Source organism: Mandrillus leucophaeus, unplaced genomic scaffold (assembly GCF_000951045.1).
Source record: "Mandrillus leucophaeus isolate KB7577 unplaced genomic scaffold, Mleu.le_1.0 Scaffold144, whole genome shotgun sequence".
NCBI lineage: Eukaryota > Metazoa > Chordata > Mammalia > Primates > Cercopithecidae > Mandrillus > Mandrillus leucophaeus.
The window spans coordinates 3,751,478-3,769,652 of record NW_012101410.1 but is presented as its reverse complement, the minus strand read 5'-3'; the positions used below and the strand labels follow the sequence as shown (position 1 = coordinate 3,769,652).

At 43.9% G+C, this 18,175-nt stretch overlaps 1 protein-coding gene across 3 annotated transcripts in view; it reads left to right on the top strand.

The window, feature by feature from the left end:
* Window positions 1–18,175, top strand: part of FOXN3 (forkhead box N3) — a 520,915-nt gene that overhangs the window by 475,271 nt on the left and 27,469 nt on the right. For 2 of the 3 annotated variants that reach the window (XM_011974304.1, XM_011974303.1), the window contains 2 exons: window positions 5,945–6,010; window positions 15,572–15,677. In XM_011974304.1, coding sequence (XP_011829694.1) covers window positions 5,945–6,010; window positions 15,572–15,677 — 172 coding nt within the window. The remainder of the gene's footprint in view (window positions 1–5,944; window positions 6,011–15,571; window positions 15,678–18,175) is intronic. The other variant, XM_011974305.1, reaches the window with a different exon arrangement.

Sequence of the window (18,175 nt, the reverse complement as noted above, 5' to 3'; positions counted from 1 at the left end):
GCCAGGATGGTCTCGATCTCCTGACCTCGTGATCCACCCGCCTCGGCCTCCCAAAGTGCTGGGATTACAGGCTTGAGCCACCGCGCCTGGCCTGTCTCTTTTCTTACGCTGATAAACTGGGTTGGACCCTCTAGGGAAGATCCTACAAAGCCAATCCACTGCTCCCCTCCTAGAGATCTCTTCCCGGGCCCTTTATCCTTCACAATCAGCTATGCCTCTGAAGCAGAAGCCCCTGCTATCCACCAAACAGCTACCCAGTCCCCTGAAATAATTCCAGACACAAAGCTCCAATGTCTTTGGTCAAAAGCATCCTACCACAATACCGTGCCTGCATCAGAAAGTTCCTCTGCTATCTAAAGAGGTAAACCACCAGTAGTCTCTCTTGACCACAGAAAATTTAGACTTTTTTATAGAGACCCAGAGTGTGCTGATGAAAAGTAGCACATTACCTAAGGTAGAGAGTGGGAGTGAGCCCCAGAGAGAGGCACAGGAGAGAGAGAGTGGGGCAGCACTGTATCCTCATAGGAAGGGGTGGGGTGGAGAGATCCAAGGGAGGGGTGTTTGGGTGAGGGGACTGGGAGAAGTGTGCCCAGAATCTGTAGGTTGGAGTACCGTGCTGAGCACAAGTTATATAATCAACTCAAATACTTTCTTTCTACCTTCTGGTAGTTTACAATCTAAAGAAAAGGGAATGCCTGTACAAACAGTGCAGTGTGTTTTTATGCATAAAAATCTCACTGTAGAAAAACTTTTGATATCATATACTAATATAAAAGGCTGACGAAATTTGTTAAGTGAAAAAAATTTTAAGTTGCAGGAAACTGTTTTCCATATAAAGTTATTTTTTAAAAAGATAGATTTGCGTGCATGAGTAAATACATATGTGTGTATTTGTATTTCAATGAATGTATATATATATATGCTTATTTTTGCATGGATAATTTCTGGACATATGTATAAGAAAATATGATTTTGAAAGTAAGCCTATAGGGAAGGCATTTATCTCTCAAATTATATCCATCCAGTGTTTTGTTTTTGTTTTTTTTTACAGTGAACACACATTACTTTCATGACTTTTAAAAAGAGGGGAAAAACTTAAGTATTTTAATAATAGATAAGAGTAAGCATTATAGCGTCTCTTCTCTTTGGAGAGGAGAGACAGGAGGTTGTTGGCTCTGAAGACAGAAGCACTGACAGGGTGTCAGGGTGTGACAAGGAGAAAGGCATATGAGATGTTCTAGCAGAGAGTCCAGGACACTTTTCCATAGAAGGTTATCAGACTCATTAGGCTGCTTGGTGTTCACCCCAGGAGCCAAAGAGGGTCCTTCTGGCATTGATCTACAGTGCTAGGTCTGTGCTTAACCAGCTTGCTGGATAAGGAAAGAGGTCTGAGTGATGACGTCTATTTTTGTTTGCCTGTCAATCTGGATATTGAACCCAGAAAGTGTTATATCTAGTACACTCACAAATGAAAACCAAAAAGATGACACTTGGGAAATCTTTGCAATTTTAGGGTAGGCTAAGATTTCTTAGAACACAAAAGACACTAAGCTGTAAAAGAACAAAATGGTAAACTGGACTAAGTAAAAATTGAAGACTGCTGCTTCTTAAAAGACACTCTTAGGAAACAGAATAGTAAACCATGGACTGAGAAAAAAACATATATCTCATAGAGGACTTATATTCAGAATATTTTTAAAAATCTTACAACTGAAGAATACTAGTTGAACCACCTAACTAAAAAATAGATAAAAGACTTCAACAGACTTTTCATGTAAGATAAGAATGGCCATCAAGCACATGAAAAGATGCTCAAGGTTATTTGTCATTAGGGAAATATAAATGAAAACCACAGTGAAATATCACTATATATGCCCTAGATGGCTAACGTTTTTAAAGATTGACGATTTCAAGTAGTGGCCAAAAATATGGAGCAACTGAAACTCTCCTGCGTGGTACACGCACCCTCTTTGGAAAACAATGTAGCGATTCTCTGTAAAGGTAAACATACGTTTACCAGCAATTTTCCAAGAGAAATGAAAACGCAGGTTCAAAAAAGACTGGTATAAAAGTTTACAGCAGCTTTTGTATCATATCCAAAACTGGAAACAATCCAATGTCAACCTACCGGTGAATGAATTGTGGTATATCCATTCAGTGACTACAACTCAGTGATAGCCATAAGGAATGAACTATTGACACCACATCTTTGATGAATAACAGAAGGCAAATCCATGGTTGTCCAGACTAGGGGTAGGTATGTCTGCCAAGGGGTGCAAGTAAACTTTGGGGTGATGGAAATCTCTATCTTGGCTATGCTCTTTATCTTGATGATGGTGGTAACAGTGGTGTCAGAACTCTTAAAACTCTACACTTAAAATGGGCACATGTTCTTGTATGTAAATCATCCCTCAGTAAAGTTGACTTTTGAAACAATGGCACTGGCTGTACTCCCCTGGGGAAGGGCTGGTACTGTAGTATGCCAGTGTGCATAAACATTTTAATTTTCTCCTACCATTTGCAGTTCTTGCATTTGCCAATTCGCTTACTTAAGATGTCAAGAGAGGAGAATTCCAAGCCTTGCTCTCTGCTCCATTCTGCCCATAGGGCTACTTATTCAGGAACTGATCCTTTCAGAAGGGAGAGTGGGGCTGTAGGAATGCATTGTGAATGAGATCATGTGAAGGCTGGGGGTTGCACCTGCCCCGAATGACCGGAGACCAGCACTAGTTCCATGATCACATCAGGATTTTTATCTGTGGAGGCATCAGACATGGCATATCTGGTTTGAAGGAAAGACGGGGAACACGTCCCTCAGCTTGCTGCTTTTTTTTCAGTTTATGTATCTGTTTGGCTTGGCTGGGTGGGGGTGGGGGGCCACAGGTGGATGCTCTACAAATCCAAAGCACCCCCCCAAGTGTGCCTTGGGAATGCCCCGCTTAGGTTCTCCCACATGTGTGATTATTGATGGGATACTTTTCCTTTAAGGTTTCCTTTCTCTCTTTCTGTTTTCTTTCTTTCACTATGTCTTCTTTTTATTTGTGTCCCTCTACAATTTCCTTTAATGTGTTTTTGAAGAATACAGAAATACTTCCTTTAATTTTCTGGCCATATAAATAGAAAAAGACTCCAGACTTCCTCCCTGTGTTTCCTCTTGTTCTGGGCCCAGCAAACCTCCTGGCCACTGAGGAAAACTTTGGGTACGAGTCACCTGTGGAGGTAGGGACCATGTAGCCAGGCCAACCGTGGTCACCTGTAGCAGTTGTGTTCTCAGTAATGGCAGAGACCTTTTGCTTGGCAGGAAAAAATCATTTTTCTTGGCTACCCCCTGAGAAAGGAAAAGGCCATTTCTAAAAGGAGGGGCAAGAAGGAAAGGCCTGTGGCCTTAACAGCCCCCCCTCAGGAACTGCTTGTCCCTGTGACTTGTGAGATGCCAACAAGAATGCTGAGGCTGTGAGTGCTACTTCCAGGCAACAGGCCCTGTGGGGCACCAAGGGACCCAGGGCAGTGCGAGCCACAGGGGCAGTGGGGAGAACTTTTAATTTTTTAGTTGAATGGTTTTATATATATAAATATATATGTTTTTATATATATTAAATATATAAAATCATTCAACTAATTAATATGTAAACTATTTTATAATAGTGTATATATAAACCATATTAACCATTATATATAGTAGTATATATTAACTACTATGTATACTATTATAAACTGTATAAAGCTTAGTCGATGTTATATATTATATAGTTTATATAGTTTATATTATATAGTTTACATAGTTTATATTATATAGTTTATATTACATATAACATATAACATGTTATATATTATATAACTCATATATTGTTATGAACTTATATACATTATAAACTAATAGTTTATAATATATTAACTTATATGTACTAGTATATATAAACTATAGTTTATAATATATAACAAATTATATATAATTTACAATATATAAATTATATTATATATTATAAACTATAACATACAACTATTATAAACTAATTTTATGTATAATTTATAGTATATTAACTATTATATATAATAGTATATATAAACTATGTATACTATTATATAATAATATATATTTTATTAATGATTCTATATAATATGCATAATTTATTATATATTATATATAAAAGTACTTAATATACTATTATATAATGGTTAATATATCTTAATATATAATATTAATATACATATATAAAGTGCATTGTAATTAATATATAATATATATTAATATCAGTGAGAAATGGTGACTGTTTAAGGTATTTCACCCCTGGAGTTGCCAAATATATAAACTATATATATACTATTATATATAATAGCTAATATAGTATGTATATTATCTATAATAGTTTATATATATTTGATTAATGATTAATTATATTAGTTGATATATAGTAGTTTACATATACAATATATATACTAATATCAGTGGGAAATGGTGACTGTTTTAGGAATTTCACCCCTGGAGTTGCCAAATAAGTTAATTTACTTGTTTCTCATATAATGTACTTATTAAAATAAACTTTTAGTCCATTATGGAGTGTAAGTAACAGGCCTTCTGCAGGCAAAATAGAAAAAAACTCTTCAGAGTCAAGGTCTATTTTTTTTTTCTTTCTTTCTTGAGACCTTGTCTTTGGGAAGCAGCGTCGTCCATATCATTAATTGCTTGTGGGCCTCTTTTTACCACATCGTATTACTCCGTTGGAATTAAACCACACATATAAAGTATGAAAAACGTACTTTTTTAAACATTAAAAAAGTAATTTTCTAGCATAATACCCAAAATAAAGTGCCATGGAGCCATTAGTAGTAAATTGAATTTTTTGGTATGTAATTTGTACAAAAACTGACAAGTGCGAGCCCCTTGTCCCCCGTCATTAGTCATTGGGTTTAGCGGACACAGAGGCAGTAATCTGCAAGGGAAGGCATTTTGATGTCGACTTCAATTGCACACTTCATTTATTTGGACAGGGCACAGGCGGCAGCTTCTGTCACGCGGCATCACCGCACTATTAGTGAATTTCGCCCCAGGGCAGCTGGGACGCTGCGCTGGGGCAGATGTTCTTTTCAGCCTATTCAGTGACCATTCTTGGGGGTTGTTTACTGTTGTCATGGTGACCTTCATTTCCATAGCAGCAGATCTGCTGTTTCTCAGAGGAAAATGAATTTAGTTATAAAAGGATAATATTTTTCTCTGTCTCTATATAACCTGCCATCTGTCAACTGGTGGATCAGTAAGGATTCAGAAACCTATTAAGAATTATAGCAATGAAGTGATGAGTATTTTTTTTTTTTACCCATATTAAAAGCAATAATAGCAGTGGAAGCAAACATTGTGCCCTCAACATCAGAACTTTAATTTTTTCTTTATATTTTAAGTGCTTTTTTTAAATGCCTTCACCAGCTCCACACCGCTGTTACAAGCACATAACCTCGTGAAACACAACTTACATTCTGCTGACAAATGGAAATGACCAGATGTCTTGTTTGTATCTCACTAGATGCAGGTGTGTTTAATGCTTTCCTGATGCTGTGAGCTTTCCCCAGTTCATTAAAGATTCCTATGGCTGAACTTCCTATTGTCACTGACTCTCCTGCTCCTCACCCCAGGGTAAAAGCTATGGGGGTGCATAGATCAGCAATTTATCAGGAACATACGGTGCAAATTATAAAATTAACAACATGAGAAGAGACTATGCTTGTGTGATGAAAAATTTACTAACGTGATCCTTAAATCTCATTCTAGAACACGTTTTCTTCTTCTCAGATCCCACTGGGAAGAATGTCGCCTTGGGGATAGCTCATCTAGTTCCTGGATATTTTTTTTTTCTCTGTTGCATTCATGAACTGTAACTTGCAGGGGGAAAAACACACACACACACCGGCCCCGTTGTAAATAATGTTATTTATTGGTTGATTTTTCCAGATCCTGACATTGATGCTGCCAGTGCCATGATGCTTTTGAATACTCCCCCTGAGATACAAGCAGGTTGTGAGTAGATATTTCTATAGCCTACAGCACCATAGTTTGTGAACTTAACCTTCTCATTTATACACCAGGTCATAGGAAGAACGAATGCTAAAGTAGAACGTCCCTTGTAGAATCACTTTAAAAGCTACATAAGTCCATGAGTACATGCATATGCATATAAACATGCAGCCATGCATATGTATGAATGAATGCATAGGTATATTTCCAAGATGAGAAAGTTCTCATATAATTTCAGGACTTAAGACGTGGGGAAAGGAAAACAGATCCTTTATTGAGTCCCAGTGGAGAGGCCTTCCTTGCTCCTGTGGGTATTGCTCCTGTGAGTTTGTAGTTTCTCCTAGAAGAGGCTACATGGGGCCAGCTTAACCATAATGGACGGGAGCAGTACCCATTTTTAGACATTTCTTTCTCTTCTGGGACCTTATCGCCAGGCTGCCATTTTGGAGAAGAGTCTAGTGAAATAGGCCTGTTGGAGCCTGGAATATCTTTGAAATGAAACCATGCTACCAGCTTGGACCATTTCCACCCAGCCTCCCAGGCTGCCGCAGATAGCAGGGCAGGGCTGTTGAGCTAAGCAGGACTCCCATCCTCACCTTCTGTTGGCCTTGAACAATGTCAAGTTTGAGACAACTCTTCCTTACTGAGACTTCTTCTCACCACCTGAGGTTTTTGCCATCTCTGGAGCTAGTCTACCATGGTTTTAGAAAGATCTCTTCCCAAGGGATGAAGAATGACTTTGAACAAAGATATCTGTCTCTTCCTCCTCCCAACTCGAGGTCAGTACCTGTGCCCACATTCCACACCCAGCTAGAACCCTGTTGGACACACAGACAGCTGGTTTACCAGGGTCTGCTCAGCTCGTTTTTAAGACATTGCTGCGTTACAGCCTCTTACTGATGAAACACACTGGTGAGGACATGGTGACATGAAGCAGCAGACACCACTACAACACTGCCACGTAGGGGCTGGCACTCACCTGTCTCCTTCTTATGGCTAGGCCTTCAGCTCATTTTGGGTTCTGGCTCTCTGAGGGCCACGTGGCTGGCTGAGCAGTGGGGAGTCTCTGCCTTTGGAGTGGATGGTACTTCACACAGGAAAACATCCATCCTCAGACCCAAAACAGGTGCTTTTTGTTAGTAGTGGACTACGTGGAGTTCCAGGCCATCCATCATAGCCCCCCTGCTTGTCCAGCCTTCCTGACAGCTTTAAGATATTTGACTCCAACCTTTCTTATTTATTCCTATTTTAAAAGACCCAAGAAATTCAGCTGAGCATTCTCAGGGAGGCTTGTTCCTCTGCCTGGAGCTGCCATTACCTGTTCCGAACAGTCTAGAGTTCTGATTCTCTCTCTCTAAACTCAGACCTCCAGCTATTGCAATGTTGGACTCCCTACACCTCTGACATGCAAACGCCACTGCTAAGCAGATACTGGTCTAGCTGTGTAACTAGCAGTTAACCTGGAGTGTGGTTTTTAAATGATGTTTTTATATTTCAGAGAAATATGTATGTTTTTAATTTTTTTTTTTAAATAAACTTCCATTCTTAGATGGCATTGCAGGAAAAGTACAGACCAGATTGTAATCAAGTTCCAGGCTGAAAAGATTTCTAAAATTAAGTTGCATAACTCAACCCAGTGGAAACATTCTGATTTCATCAGAGCCGTGTAAGATTCGAGCACCTTCCTTTGCACCCAGCCACTACACAGTGATCATTAGCTTAACAAAAATACTTCCAGCTGGTTGCTGAAGTGCAGAGGGAAAATGGGATTATGGACTTCTGCTAGAAGAGGCTACATGGGGCCAGCTTAACCGTAATGGACCTGAGCAGTACCCGTTTTTAGAAATGTCTTTCTCTTCTGAGACCTCATCACCAGGCTGCCATTTTGGAGAAGAGTCTGGTGCAACAGGCCTGCTGGAGCCTGGAGTATCTTTGAAATGAAACCAAGCCAGGCAAGGGGACTGATGGATCATTCGCAGATCCTCAGCAGCTTCCATAAATGTCCATGATTACTGGATTCTTGAGCATGGGTAGGAAAGGAAAAAGGTTTCTCCTGATGAGTAGACGAGTTGTTTTCGGCGTTCGCCACCCCTCTCCATCTCTGTAACACTCCAACTGTAAATACTTCTTTTTCCAGGATAGCCACAGTCCTGTTTACATTGAAATGCTGAATTTGAGTTTTACAAGCTCAGTGTTCATATTTTGAAGCTGTAGGCTCATTTTTAGAAGGCTTTTTTTAGAAGGCTATTACCGCTGTGTGAGAAATCCAGCCGCAGCCTTCATGAAAGCCCCAGGCCAAGAATGGAGCTCCAAGACAGTGGAAGGAAAGAACCCAGGGTGCCTCCAAAGGTCATAGAAGGAGATGCTCATGGACAGGAGTAACAGCAAAGTAAATGTGAAGACTGGGCAGAGAGTAGGGACACCACCTTTGCATTCACTGTCCCATCTGACCGCCAGCCCTGGTTCAATGCCCTGGAGGTCAAGGGCAAGCATAGTCAAGGGGCAGGTTGTAAGGACCCCGAGGATTGGAGCAGTACCATTGCAAGGGAGTGAAGATGCACGGAGCGTCTTCTCTGTGCACTTGGGAAGTCAGCTGGCCGATCCTGCCCATAAACCCAACCGGAGGAATATATCTGCAGCTTGTGGTTAGCTCTTTCTGGCTTCACTCTTTCTCCATGCCCCTGTCCCCTGCCACCTTTCTTTTCATTTCACGTTGTATAACGTTATTTTTCTTGGGATTTGAGGCAGTCCTTTGCCTTAAGGGAAAAGCATTACAGACAGAATGATTAGGCAGTCATCCCCTGCCCTGCCGGCATCGCCCAAGGCCTGGAAAAAGTGAGAGGCTATTCCTGTGCAAAAATGGTTAAAGGCAACAGCCAGCCAGCCAGCGACAGTGATGGTGTGTGAGCAGCCTATGTAGGGATGTTTGTGTGCCCGTGTCCCAGTGTGGATATCTCCCAGGTCTTCTCCAGGTTGAGGGGTCCTGCCGCTGCCCATGAGTGGGGAGTGTGGCTTCCGAGAGCAACACATTTCCTGTCTGCGCAGAGCCTGTCTGTGTTCCCCCGTGGGCTGGTGCTGTGGCTGGGCCCCGTTTATAGAGCTTCCTCGTGCAGTGCTATTTATAGCCCCTTGTTTTCACCTCTCGGGCTGCTAGATGCCCCTGCTTGCATGGGGGCCACCAACCCAGTCTCTTCTGCTGCTGTTCTGCTCCCAGCAGATAGAGGCTGGCCTGGATGGCTGGAAGGCTTTTCCTTTGTCCTCACCCTTCATAGCCACTCCAGGTCACCAGATGGCAGCCACTTAGATCTTTTCTCTTCCTCCTACCCTTGCTCAGCATCTGTAAAGCTAGCACAAGGCCAGCAGACTGGCCACAGTCCAGGGTCTGAAGCTGAGTAGGTTGCACAAAGGAAATGGCTCAGATGCTGTTGAGAGCCCCAGGCAGAGCAGGCCTCTTTATCGTTGGAGGGTCTGTGTTGCCCCAAGGGAGCCCAGCACACAATGTCTTGCTTGGGCTGGAGTCCCTGTGGGTCCCTCCACCTCTCATTTCAGTCTAATGCTTCACTTGCAGTGCAGCAGCAGTGTGCACCTAGTAAAAACCTCAGGCTGCAACATTTTGTCCTCCTGGCAGCATCCGCTGTGCATGTGACATTCGCCTTTTTAGACTTTGCCTGTTTGCAGCACAGGAAACATTCTGCAAGGAGAGCCACCATGTCTCACGTGCTGTATAGGACGCTGCCTTCAGAACAGTCAGCGTGGGACATGGCTGGCTCATTACCTCCCGGACTTTAGATTATGCTCCAGTCAAATCCTTCTGCCTACCCCACCCTCCCCACCCTCAAAATGGCTATGTAGACTAATTCCAGCTTCTAGTATCTCCTTAAGTACCTGCTTTGCAGTGAGTTCCCCTTTGAAAAGCCCTGTGAGTCAGCTTTAACCCCAATGGAGGACTCGTTAGTCAGGAGAAGCCAGATCTCCATTACTCATCTTCAAAGGCTTATATAATCCCTGTTTGGAAGGTTCCCAGAGACGAACTCTAGATAATAAACAAAACAACAAAATGGAACAAGGGAAGGGGAGGGATTGGGGGAAGGCGTTCCTCCCCCTGCCTGGAACTGGGATGTATGTCAGACACACCAGGCACAGCAGAGGGAGCACAACCAGGAAATAGGCTGTGTCTCCCCGTGCCAGCCCCCTCCCCAGTGCGCTTCCAAGTAAGCAGGTGGAAAGGCCGACTTTAGGAAGGGGAAGGATTAGCGGAATCACCTGCTGCTCAGCTTATGGCCTCTGAGAGAGTTAGCCAGGGCTGCCCTCCAAAGGCAGCGGCAAGAGCTCAGAGGTTAATTTTAGAAGTTGTGAAACACCAAGGAAGCTAAGCCTCAGGAGGGGAGCCGGGGAAGTGCTGAGGGACGATGTAGTGTGGAGGGGTTTGTCCTGGACCTTAGACTTTTTTTGTTTTTTTTTAAGATGCTCAGGATTGCGTTATCCCATTTAGATCACAGCATCTACAGTGAGCGGTGCTGCTCTGTTTGGCTCTCTTCTTATGTGTGAAGGTTGCCTTCTTGCTAGTTAAAACCAGAAAGCTTCGAGTTCCTCTCTAACATCTGAGAACGTGGTTGATGGCAAGTGTGGGAAAGTGTGGTGCCAACGTCCCTCATCCTGAGAGCCTCAGGGGTGGGTATTCTCCCATCTAAAAGACAAATACGTAACTGGCCTAACTTGCAGGGATGATGCTGGAGGCCTGGGCCTTGTCTGGAGAGAGCCACAAATCCGAGGGAGAAGTTGACTTTGAACATCGAGCCCTTTTGATGTCTTACACAGCTGGAGGCCAGTGCATTGCAGTACATTGGGGGCGGCAGATTGGCTGTAAGGTTTTGGTCTTTCGGTGTCTTCGTGTGCTCTGAGGGAAACAGAGTAAAACGAAGGGAAAGAGTAGATGTGCTGGTAGAGAAAGGGCTGAAGGATCGACTCATGTTCCCACCAAGCTTCCTAATGTAGGTAGTGAACTGTGGGCCTCAGAATGCCTTTCTCTAACAGAGCCATTTTAGACTGGCTGTGACTTGTTCTTCAGAAGCCATGTTCCTGACACTTGGGGATGGGGGCAGAAAGGAGAAAGGCAGGGCTGCGGTTAAGTGTCACAGCTGGTTTCTGGCAGCTGGTGAGCAAACATGAACACAGCCTCCATCTCTCCATGGAGAGCACTGCCAATGATGAGGACGGAGAAGTGCCAGGGTTGGCAGAGGCAGCGTTTAGTTGCAGCTCATTTGAGAACAAGCTGCAGGATTCAGAGGAAGAGCTGAGTCGACATGCCAGAAGTCTTGTGAGGTTCAGGAAATAGCTCAGGGAAAGCCTATTAATGCTTCAAGAGAGCTTTGTCCGTGAGATTCTCTTTGAAATGAGTGCTGTTCCTTAATCAGGAAGATGTTTTAATAGGTAAATGCGGAGTTAGGAATAACTACAAAAAGCATAATGGGCTGAAAGTATTTCCCCATGTTCTGACCCCATTCAGCCCTGTCCTTGTAGATCATCAGTAAGAGGATGCCAGAGAGGTGATATAGGATGGCAGAAGGATGACGTTGATGATGACGATGATGAGCTTACATAACGAGCCAGCCACTGAGCTAAGCAGTTGATGTAGCTTATCTTATTTCATTCTCAGAGCAATCCTACAAGGTATGTTTAAGTCTGCTTCACCAGTGAGGAAATGGAGGCCCAGGAAGGTGAAGGCACTAGGCCAAGGCCGAACTGAGGCTGTGTGGCTCAGAGCCTACACTCTTAACCACTGCAGCATACCTCATCCCTGAGGGTTCCATGAGACAAGGAACATCCAAAGAACATGGTCTCCAGTAGGAACCTGGTGACGACTGGCTTCCTTTCCTAGTTTTCCTTTCTGCTGGCCGTACCCCTGGTGCTTACAGGTTCTGAGCATTTGGGCAGAGGACTCTGTCATGCCACACTGTCCCCAGGGGTGCTTTTCTCCTTGATTGGCAGATGCCTTGACGACCATGCCAGGGTTAATAAGAACTTGCGCTCCCTAACTTGGATTTGCTCTGTTCCCATTCCAGGGCTTCCCTGGTCTTTGTCCAACTTGATGTGTTTTGGGTGTTGCTGCTGCACGGGTGGCTCTGATATGACACGCACAAGGGGAACAGAAGTGCCATAACAGCACCTGTTGCTGTCCCAGCAACTCTGTCACCAGGAAGATGGCTACATTCTTCCGGCGTGGTCTGATTTTGTCCCATTCTGTTCTTGATGGGTTTTCTGCTCCTCTGAAATGGGGAAAGCACAGGCTGCCTCAAGATTCCTCTGTGGATGTTGATCGTGTTGATGATGACGATATTGATAACTAACATGCATTTTCCAAATACTCATGCCTTCATTAACTCACTTAAGTCTCCAGAGACCCTGGGTAAATGTCATTTTTGTCCCCCATCTTACGGAGTTTAAGTAGCTTGCTCAGCAGACATGATGAGTAATTGACAGAGATGGGCTATAGACCTAGGTTGGTTTCCAGAGCCTGGCTGTCAGCTGCTGCGGCACAGGGCACTTCTCTGCTCAAAACGCCTTAATGGATTTCCCGATACCCATGGGATAAAGTCCAAACACATCTTCTGCTAGGATTGTGTGCTGTACCAAGCAACCTTTTAGTTCCTTGAGCATATTGTGCATCCTTAAAAAATCACTTCCAGATCTTTGTATGTGCCATTTTTCTGCCTTTGAACTCCAGTTTAGATGGCACTTCCTACAGGAAGCCTTCCCTAATACCCCTTAGTTTGGGTTAGGTGTCTCCATCCTTTCTGCCTCTAGGCCCCCTGTCCTAGCACTTACCATAGTATATTTTCATTGCCTCCTTAATTCTCTCTCTCTCTCTCTCTCTCTCGATCTCCCCCTCCCTCTTGCCCGTAGTTACCTTATGTCTCCATCATCTAATACATAGGAAAGTACTTGGTAAAAGTTTTAGTATCTGTATATGGGACTGTAATAATTTTTACTGACAAGAATTAAACTGTATTAGAGATTTTACATATTTAAGTTATTTATCAGCATGGTTCATTATATCAGACTAAGTCGCTGCTCTGCTTGACATCCCTAGTGACAGATATATTCGATCAGAATTCAGCTGAACCTGTGGCTATCTGACCATTTCTAGGAGACTGCCGTACACCAAAATTATGCAGACCCTCTCCCACAATCCCCAAAATGGGCAAACAAAAAGCTGTCGTTTTAGGCAACACATATAATATTTCATCCAAAGCATCTATCTACAAGAGTTCTGCTGTCTTCTGCATATGTCTGTCCTTGAGAATTATTGCTATTTTTCCTCCTATATTTTCTACTGGATGTTTTGTAATTTTAGTTCCCACATTTAGGTTTATGATCCATTTCTAATTTTTATGTGTGGTATGAGGTGTAAGGCTCAAAGTTCATTTTTTTCCCAAATGGATCTCTGGTTGTTCTAACACTTGCTTTTCCCTCTTTGCATTGTCCTGGTACCCTTGTCAAAAATCAGTTGACCACATGTGTGTGACTCTGTTTCCGAATTCTGTTCTGTTCGATTGGTCTGTATGTCTAGACTTACGCCAGTATGACAGTGTCCTGGTTTCTGTAACTTTATAGGAAATCTTGAAATCAGATAAGATAAATTAGGTAATATAAACTTTAGACATTCTTCCTTATAGAGAATTCATCAACTGTGTAAGACATGATAATTCACTGCATACCACATTCTAACAGTTCTATGATTTAAAGATACTTGGTAAGTCTCCTGCCTCAGCTAAGGTGGTCTGTTAGCGGGAATCAGGCTGATAATCAGGAATGGTAGGAGCTACTGATCTGGGTCTGCCTGCCCTCACAATTCATTAGGGTGACGGGAGATTATGGAACACCAGACTGTAATAGTAGTACTGACTTAGGCGAGAGTTTCCATTCTCTCACCCATCCTACCTTTTGTAAGACCTAGTAACAAAGGCCTTATGCAAACCGGGAAAATAAATGGCAAAAATTATTAGCAAGAGGTTTAGAATACCCAAAGAATTGACAGTCTATAAAATTACCCCGTATTCAATAGTGAACGTTCATCCTATGTGATGTTTGATTCAAGGTTTGAAAACATGTCCTTAGATACCTAAAAATTATGTAAGTAAAAAGTCTGTATGGCAATGTTTTTTGTGAAAAGCTTGCATTCTACCCATTTAATACTGGCTTACACACCTAATGTCCAGAGTGGTTTTCATTTTGGAATGCATAGTTTTCTAGAGCCTTTTCGATGGTCTTTGTTTGCAAAAGCACTAGTTATCCACCTTGCCACTATCTGAGACTGTGCCAGGGACTATATGGGCACAGCCAGAGCTCTGGGGAGTCTTGAACCCATGATGGCAGACAGGGTCTTGGGAGAACAGTGTTCAGAGAGGGAAACAGAGATCCAGAGACCTGCACAGAGTCACACCAGAGAACTCAGATGAAAGCTCACCCGTGTTCTCACTTAGTGATGCTCCTCTGCTCCTCAGACACAGGGCGAGTTCCTGGTAGATACAGCAGATGGCAGAATATTAGTTTGAACCAGATGAAATTGCTGTTTGGAAGGTCAGAAAAGGTTACATCAGGGATTCCCTGCGTTTCTCCTCTTAGGTAACCCTCAGACAAAATCAGGTTGGTGTGGAGATCTTGGAGTTTGTATGGAGAATGGACAAGATCTGATGGCCGCTGGTGAAAGAGGGGCTTAGGGTTGCTCCAGGGATGTGTGTGTTTAGGAGAAGGTGGGATGAGGAGCGACTTCTCAGGAGATTTGCTTGAGAGGGTACCCCGGGAAGGGGCCTTTGCTCAGGCCACGAGGATCCCCTGGGGGATGAACTGTGTAGTGTGTGCTGAGGTGCCAAGTAGCTTGTAAAATCGGCTTTTACGAGACAATTTGGGTCATTTTTTTCCCCTTGTTGGATTAAAGATAAATGGAAAGATGTTCTCAGCTTCTGCCCATGGCAAAGCATGGGGAGGTGCTTTTATTTGGTCACCTGGTGTCTGTCCTACAGGGTTGGGGTTTTTGAGTTGTTGTTAGGGTCTGACTGAAGGAAAAAGGTTATGTTTAATAAATGTGAGAAAATAATATTTAAAGCCTACTTTTGAAAACTCACTTTTTTTTTTTTTTTTTTTTTTAACCTAGACATTAATCCTTTGGTTGTGAGCTGCTAGTCTGATTTTTACTTACCAGATGATCTTTCTGTCTTACTCTCTGGGTATCTTTTTCTGTCTCTCTTTCCCTGTGTGTGTGTGCACGCGTATGTCTGTGTGTGTGTGCATGTCTGTATGTGCGGGTGTGTGCACATGTGTCTGCGTGTGTGTGTGTGTGCGTGACGGTGTGTGTGTGTGTCTGTGTGGCTGTATGTGTGCCTGTGTGTGTGCATGTATACGCATGTGTGTGTGTGTGTGTGTTTCTCTCTGTCTCTGCTCCACACATGTTCTCTGCCCTCTGTCTCTTTCTCTCTTATTGGTCCATCCAGAATTTCTGACTTGGAACAGAAATCTTCACAGTTGAATTCACGTGCAGTGTCTTTCTCCCCTTTGCTTTTTCAGTTCCTCCAGGAGTGATCCAAAACGGAGCGCGGGTCCTGAGCCGAGGGCTGTTTCCTGGCGTGCGGCCGCTGCCAATCACTCCCATTGGGGTGACGGCAGCCATGAGGTAAGCGGAGAGTGTGCCCGGCAGAGCCAGCCCGGGGAGTGGGAAGGGCAGCTTTCTGTCCACAGGGTCGCTTCTGGAGACAGAGAAGAGCTGCTTCGAACTAGTGGCGAGAGTAAACCTGGTTTGGGTGCTCAGAAACGTGAAAGTAACCCCAAGAACTCCCAATCCGAATGCCACCTTCTCTTTCTCGGCCACCAGATGATCCCGGTCTCTTTACAGATGAGGAGATGGGGGCAAGTTAAATACATTTTTTTTATTCTAGGAAGGCAGGGTAAGAGGTGGGTAGAAGGAAATGGAAGGCAGGATATTAATTGGATTCTAGGCTAACAGGCCTAGCGCGAGAACCAGCCCTGTCCCTCCCCTATCCTGTGACTCTGGGCTCGGTTCCCTCATCTGTGAAAACTGCCTCCTACCAGGGGTTGCAGGGAAAATCAAATGCAAAATCAGATGTGAGGCGAGCTTTGGTACGTGGTCTATAAATAGCAGGTGGCATCATTCCCCTGCTTCCAAGAATGAGGTCAGCTGCCAAGCCGCATGAACCCTTCCTTGGGACATTTCTCTCCTCCATGCTCTCCATCTCCACTGCCAGCCCCGGATCAGGGTCCGCCGCCAGCCCACAGCCCTCACAGGCACCACTGCCGGAGCCTTCTCCCGTCCGCCAGCTGCTTCTACGCCCACTCCTGTCCATCCATCCACCACTGCCAGACCGGTGTCCTCACACCGTGCCCCTCCAGCTGTCTGCAGAAGCCCCTTCTGTGACTGCCCCTGCACCACCCTGACAGTCCTTCCTTCTCCTTAAGCCAAATGTGTTCCCCAAATATGCCCAGTATTGGCCCATCTGATTCATACAGTTTTCTCTGTGTGGATTCCCCTCACCCTCATATGCAAGGCAGCACGTCCTTCAAGATCTAGCACAAAGGTGATCCCTTCCCGATGCTTTTTTTAATGTGGTCTGGGAGCCAGCAGCAGAGAAACTTCTCTTTGCCGTGAACCAATTAGCCCCATGCTTTGGTTGTAGCCCTTCAATGAGTGACCCTGTATGGTAGCAGTGTCTCTGTGTGTCCCTTTCTGTCCTGGGTACTTTGCGTCCTGAGGATGAGGGCTAGGTCTCAGTAAGTTGGCTGATGCCTCATCACCGTTGCAGATGCCAGGCCCTGGTTGCTTGTTTAGAAAAAGCCTATCTCACTGAGCTGCATCCCTTGAAGGCACCATCCCTCTCCTTCTGCATTTACGGATCAAGTTTGCACCTGAAGGCCATTTTGCTTTCATAGTGTTTTATGTCCAAAAGGAAACCAACCCAGAAAGTGTGTTTAGCTGGGCCTGAGGGAGAAGCAAGGTCAAACTCCCCTGCCGTGTGCAGCTTCTCCACGAGCTTGTCTTTTAACTCCTCCTGCTGTTGTCAGGACAAGTCCCATAATCTTCAGAGCAAAGGTCTATAGGTTCTGATAAGATGGGAAGTTGTTAGTAATTAGAGTAGTAACAAATTATAAAACCACTTATCATTCCTACTAATCTGACAAGGGGATATTTTCCAAAAATACATGGACAGGTTTTTCTTGTCCCTTTCCGGTATCTGTCCTGGCTACTCTCAGGTCAGTAATTCTTGAGTTCCTAAGTGGTAAGCCTCTTTCCATGAAGCCAAAATTCCAATGCTCTTGCCTCACATTTTTGAAAAAGACATTCTCTGTTTTTCATTCTCTCTTAAAATCTTTCCTCTGTTGCCTCATAGTTTACCTTCTTGGTTGAGAAGACTTGGAGACTGTGAACTATTTTCACTTGCAGCAACAATGTATTTTTATTAGCAGATTCTAAATCTAGACTTACAGTTTATCCTCTTGACCATCTTTTTTAGTGCCTTCAAGGGTAGCTTTCACTATGGGCCCAGCCATGCCTTATAGAAGGGCACAGAAAAGCCTGGCAGACAACAGGTTGACCTTCAACAGGAGCCGCCTTCTTATTTTAATTCTTACTCTCATGGCATTTATCATGACAAATTTTACTGGTTAGTTCCCTCTTGAGGTGTTATTTCAACTACCGATGGTTTCTTTCTGGTTAGAGAATAACAAAGCACTGTAGCAAAACAGTCTTGTTTCTGTTGAAAGTTGCCGCTCATCCAGTCCAGTGAGTGCCTCAGCTGGGCTCCTTCCAAAGTAAAAGAAAACAAAACAGACTCGGAGCCAGACTTGGGTCTCAGACAGGTTCAGTAGGGAGACAGAAACCACACCAAGTACCAGAGAGACTTTAATGTTAACCAGGGCTGGGTGTGGTGGCTCATGTCTATAATCTCAGCACTTTGAGAGGCTGAGGCAGGAGGATCACTTGAGGCCAGGAGTTCGAGACCAGCCTGAGCAACAGAGAGAGACCCCCAGCTCTACAAAAAGTTCAGACATTCGCCGAGGCCGGGCACGTTGACTCACGCCTGTAACCCCAACACTGAGAGGCTCAGGTGGGTGGATCACTTGAGCTCAGGAATTTGAGACCAGCCTGGGCAACATGGC